Consider the following 6,081-nt stretch of genomic DNA (forward strand, 5'->3'; position numbering starts at 1 on the left):
GTTTGAACTTAATTAAAGTAAAGAGTCATTTTCGACACCAACCTATATTAAATGTCCATTTCATGGCGCCGAGAAGTAAATTAGTAATTACAACTGTTTGGCAAAATACAACAAAAAGACGAGATATCTGTCTGACTAAAATGTAATAGGTTTTAACTTAAGAAGAAAGATTTGTAATTACCTGTGTGTACTTTTTTCCGCTATGGCTTTTGACGTATTAAAACATGATTATTACGTTTAAGTTATACTGCTGTTCAGTTATAGTCTAAGCCAAACCATACAACCATTTGAAAATTCAAATTAAAGCTCACTGAACAACTTTTAATTCCATCCTAGAAAAATGAAATATTGACTTGCATGACCATTTTGGGATTCGAACTTGACGAAATTTCATTATTGGCATTTATGACCGAATTTACGTGTTTATGATTAGTAGATACTGTAGCTGTAATTGTTATGTGGTGATACAGACTAGACTTGTTAAAGTATATTTGAGCCGTGCCATGAGAAAACCAACATAGTGGGTTTTCGACCAACATGGATCCAGACCAGTATGCGCATCCGCGCAGTCTGGTCAGGATCCATGCTGTTCGCTTTCAGATCCTATTGCAATTAGAGAAACTGTTAGCGAACAGCGTGGATCCTGACCAGACTGCACGGATGCGCAGGCTGGTCTGGATCCATGCTGGTCGCAAACCCACTATGTTGGTTTTCTCATGGCACGGCTCATTTAATAAGTTCCACTCTCAAACCATCTAGGACATGTCTACACAAAATACACCCCACCCCACCCAATAGCCCCCAGTCCTAAAAATTGTAGTATTGCTTGTAACATTTGTTAAGACTGAGCAAATAGTTAAACACGTACTTAAAGCAAAATGAGCCGCGATAGGCTTTGGAAGCGAACAGCATGGATCCCGACCACACTGTGCGGATGCGCAGACTTGTCGGGGTCCATGCTGGTCGCAAACGCACTATGTTGGTTTTCTCATGGCGCGGCTCAAATTGCTTTCACTGTTTAAAGCAACTCGTTAACACATTTCAGGTGAAAAAAAGCTCTCAAAAATCCATAAAACGTGGGTATTGTGAAAAGCACCCGTGGTACATACTTATTGACATAATACTTTTGCCAGGTATCCTAATTCATAACCAAATATATTGTTCAGAAGGGAGTTAACCACTGCACCACTTTTGAAATAATGGAGAAACTCAACTTTCTTCTTTCCTTCTTACCAGTATTTAACACTTAGTTTCACACACTTCATCATTTTTCAGTGGCACATATACATTCTATGCTACACTTGATGAAATTGAACATATTGAAAAATTTGTCCCCATCTGTAGGCGAGTAGCTTTAATCCTTATTTCTGCTAATGTATTTCAGTTCTGATCGGGAAACTCCGGACCTCTCATACATAAGGCGGACATTTTACTACGTCGCTATAAAAACTAGCAAGGCAGTATAAGTGCACCTTTATACTCTAACCTACTACATACACCCCCTTTAATTTTAAAATTCGTCATCGAATTCCTGTGGGACGTTCCAAGGTGTCTATTGATATCTATTGGACGCCAATGTAACACACTGCAAATATTTAAGCCCTGAACAGGTATCGAACCCGGGACCTCTCACACCTAAGGCGGATACTCTACCACTTTGCTATAAAAGCTAGACCAGATAGCAAGGAAGTATAAGTGCAGACTTATAAATAAATACTGTACCGTACTGCACTAAGACATGTTTTTCAGTCCCCAGATCAGCTGTATCAAAATCTCTTAATGTTTACTGATAACAATTATACACTCCCATCGTATTTTACTTGCATCTTATTTGATCGATAGACAGACAGACAGACAGACAGGATGAACATGTGTCGTCAAGATTAGAGAACACACAATTTCATACGTGTTAGTGTTAAATGCTTTTAATTCTGATATAAAAAGAAGAAATAACACTTATTAGTATTTCCCAATCATAACAGATAGAAAAAGATTACGTTAAAAACGTCAGCTGGTCCCCTTTAACGTTACAGTTCACTGTGATTACTTTTATACGTTAAACATCGTGAAAGTATAAGATGATATAATTGCAGATACAGATTTTTAAAAAAATGTTGAAAAGTCTCGATTTTTTACTTACCTACCAAAACACACATAATTGTTAGTAATATAATAACTGGTATCACAAATTTGTTCATCATTTCATAGATGGCACGTGATAGTCAATGTCTTGTCATGTGTCAGCTTCCCATTAGCACGTGCAATATTTCTGTAATATCCATCTGTGTGCGTTGATGAATCAATGTACTCCAGAAATTAAGTATTAAAATTCCATCTTCATTTTGAAAATGTCAGTATACTGTCCTGCCTTGCTTAATTATTTTCAAAATTGAAAGACGTAATTCCTTCACAAAATTACAAATAAGCCACAAACAGTTTCAAATTGAAGTTTCTTATAATTTTCAGAATGCAGCGCACTCAGTGAAACCAGTGTTTTGTTACAGTACAAATACATTTTGAGAGAAAATAAACAGTTTATCGTATTTTTCACACGTCTGGTTAGAAAAAATATACTCGTTTTCAATTTAACATTAATTACTCAATTACAAGTTATAGACAAACATTCCAATCAAATAGATCACTCTGTCGTCTGCTTCATCATAAAACAAATCGTCTGCTACTGCACTTGAAATAGACAAACTTGATTTTCATCAATCAAATAGAATTGCAGTTCATTTTCAACCAATTATCAGTATTGTTGTCGATATTCTGTCAAGTTCACTTTTTTCTTTTTAATTTATAAACAGACGAACAGCTATGTCTGTTTTCTGTTATATACTAACTTAGCAGTATTTATTGTTAATGTTTTAACTTACGATTGAGAAAACATTATTTTACTTTTATTTCTAAATCTTTTCCTAATTTTATAACGTTAATTTTGTCAGTTTATAAGACTATTTAAGAGCTGGTATATCATATTATACAAACGCTTATATAGTATCACAGATAATAGTAAAATCCGAAGTTAAGTAAGAATTCACGTACATAAACTTTTCGAAGATATTTGTCTATAGGTTTATAAAGAAAGTAAAGCGTTGGCTCCTCCCCTCTAGTGAATCAAGTTTGTATCAAACTAGAAAAGCGTGTACAATACTGGGGAGACTCAACGTCTCAAGCCTCGCGACCGTAATCAGGCCACGTGACTAAAAGTCGCGGAGCGATTCACTCGGACTCTCTGTCTGCCGGTGATAGCCATTGAATTAAAAGCAACATGTTTGTGATTTATTTCCGAGCGAGATTTTTTTATATTTGTTTTTACTTTTTAGTTTTACATTATAAGTATTTTACCAAAAATTGTATTGTTATGTGCTCGGTATATTTATCGCCTTATTAATTCAATTATTAACAACAAAAAATCGTACAAAAATCAAGGATGTAAATTTAAATCATTGTTAAAATGAACGAAATATCTCATTGTCATAATTTTGATGATAATCCACTCTGCATTTATATAAGGGTAAGTTGAAATTTTACAATATAATTCAAATTTTTGTAAATAGAAAAGGCCTGCGCTTTTAAAACTAACCTCTGAAAGCTGATCACTCTCATTTCATGAAACTTTCCACTTTCCGCATAATTTATTTAAGGAAAAAAAGGTCCAGTACGAAGAGCTGAAACTTAAACTGAAACGTAGTTTTTTTTAAATTTTTATTATTATTATTACAATCCCCTCCACCAACCCCCCCCCCCCCCCACCTCTCTCCCCCACCCCCCATCCCCCTTCCTCTCTCCTCCCTTCCCCTCCCCAGAAGCGCATTGATTATGAAAAAAAAGTTAAAAAGCTGAATATTTCATTTGATTTTAATAGAAATGATAGTCTTACATTTCCGTTTGACAAATATCAGGGGTATTTCATCAGTATGAAACAAAAGCCAAGATTTAAAAGTGCCTGTATTTACGGAATTTGTTTATTGCCAAGATAGGCAATATGATGGAATTAATAAAAAGTTTGCAAAATTGCGTTTCTTCTAATGATTCGCGACTGAACAGGTAACTGTCAATGCTACTCATGCTACCTTTAACAATGCCACGTACATGTAAAGCACCCATACAAGAGACTCTGTGGCGAATGTAAGTAATTTTAGTTAAATGAGCGGAGTCTCGAACTCACGGCACCTTGTTTTGTAATGTGTCGTGTTGCCACAGCATCCGCTCTTATAAATGGAAATAGAGCACCTTGAAAGATTTGTGTGTAAAGCGAAAGTTTAACTTTATACGTGCTGTTAGGTCACGTGCGTCGTGCATCCACTGTTGGATGGAGCCTGATTAGGGTTTGAAATATTTCCTACTAATTAACCATCTAGCAGAAAGTAGGTGAATTTACCCAGGTGGCAACCCTTGTCCGAAAATGCATCTGGTGTCTACATTTCCTGGTGGAAAAGAAGTCTTCAAGATTCTACTTTCATCTTGACACAATTTAATTCCGCTTCTAGAGCTAGTGTTAATACTTACACACAGGCTGTTCAGATCTGGAATTAAAATGGTTGTGAATATTCCTATAAAAATGGTGTTGAGGACTTTATCATAATTGAGCCGTGCGATGAGAAAACCAACATAGTGGGTTTGCGACCAGCATGGATACAGACCAGCCTGCGCATCCGCGCAGTCTGGTCAGGATCCATGCTGTTCGCTTTTAAAGCCTACTGCAATTAGAGTCTGGTCAGGATCCATGCTGTTCGCAAAGCCACTATGTTGGTTTTCCCATTGCACGGCTCATATAACTATTTTCAGCTCTTGGGTTGACTGGCTATAGACAAGATTATTTTTTCCCTGCGACCTCTGTCAAAATTTTGGTGACACTTGCTGCCTATGACGTCGTATCTTTTTAACATCATTTAAGAAAGACATTAGCTCGGGTAACGTCAGCATTTGAATTCTTTCATTCATCCTATGTTTTCTTCCAGATACAAATTCTTCCCGTCACATGTAAGGAAGTCATCTGTCGTCCGAAATAATGCGCAAAGGGGTACCTGATGTATGAAAGTCCGCCAGATTATTAGTTTGAGGAGGGAAGGGAAATAACTTTATATACACATGACCGGTGCAGTTATCTCCAATGTAATATAAACTATATTTTTTTTCAGTTGAAGGTACAAAACCCCCGCTCCACCGTTTGATATGTCAAACAAAATTATAAGAAATGTCCAACAACGGCTTACTGATGGAAGTTAAGCGTCCCGGAAAAAAAACAACATTTTTTTTTTTACATGACACTGGTATATGATTTACAAAACATCGTTTGTCCCGTGCCAACGGTTTCATGTTTTAGACTTTGCACATACGGAATTGCTCACCCTGCATTCTCATACATCCACGCAAATTTAAGTCATCCCTGGACAGCTCCCATCTATTACGATATCCTGCTAAGGCATAAAAAATTCTTTGTTTCCGGTAACATGCTGAAAAAAGTTAGGGTAGGTAGGTCAGAAATTTTTTCTTTTTTGATTTGTTTTATTAAGTGAGATTTTTCGGAAATTATTTTTGTGTCAAAAAATGAATAGACATATAAAAGTGCAGTTTTGCAACTTTTTGTTAAAAAGTTGAAAAACAATCTTCAAGGCCATAAAAACATTTTTTAAGCAATCTGACTAAAGTACATATCCTATTACGCTACGCATAGGATCTGAGAACGATCTATTCATGGCCTCGTTCTGACGACCCTTTCGCTAGCCAATTAGAGCTTAGCTTAAAACATTTTGTAAATCTACCTGTAGCCTTGACTTTTGATATTTACAATTCTTTTGTCGTATTGTCTCAGATGGCCGGTTAGCTCAGTCGGTAGACTACTTGCTTTGTAAGCGAGGGGTCCTGGGTTCGAGCCCTGAAATAACTGCATATTTTTCTTACTCTTTGGTATTCGAACAAGTCGTCTGATTGGTTAAAATAAAAATAGTAATACTGGAAATCCAAAATATACAGAAGACGTATGTGAATGGGTCGTTCTCAGATCTTCGTTTAGAAGATCAAGTACTTTAGTCAGATTGATTTTTAAGGGTCCGGCCAAAAATTTAGGGTATGTCG

At 36.3% G+C, this 6,081-nt stretch overlaps 1 protein-coding gene across 3 annotated transcripts in view; it reads right to left on the reverse strand.

Moving 5' to 3' along the window:
• Positions 1-3,129, reverse strand: part of LOC123554759 (chordin-like) — a 28,812-nt gene extending 25,683 nt beyond the window's left edge. For all 3 annotated transcript variants that reach the window (XM_053547777.1, XM_053547778.1, XM_053547776.1), the window contains exon 1: positions 2,141-3,129. In XM_053547777.1, coding sequence (XP_053403752.1) covers positions 2,141-2,201 — 61 coding nt within the window. In that variant the 5' untranslated portion in view covers positions 2,202-3,129. The remainder of the gene's footprint in view (positions 1-2,140) is intronic.
• Positions 3,130-6,081: the final 2,952 nt, after the last annotated feature.

The sequence above is a fragment of the Mercenaria mercenaria genome, chromosome 7 (assembly GCF_021730395.1).
Source record: "Mercenaria mercenaria strain notata chromosome 7, MADL_Memer_1, whole genome shotgun sequence".
In the NCBI taxonomy this organism is placed as follows: domain Eukaryota; kingdom Metazoa; phylum Mollusca; class Bivalvia; order Venerida; family Veneridae; genus Mercenaria; species Mercenaria mercenaria.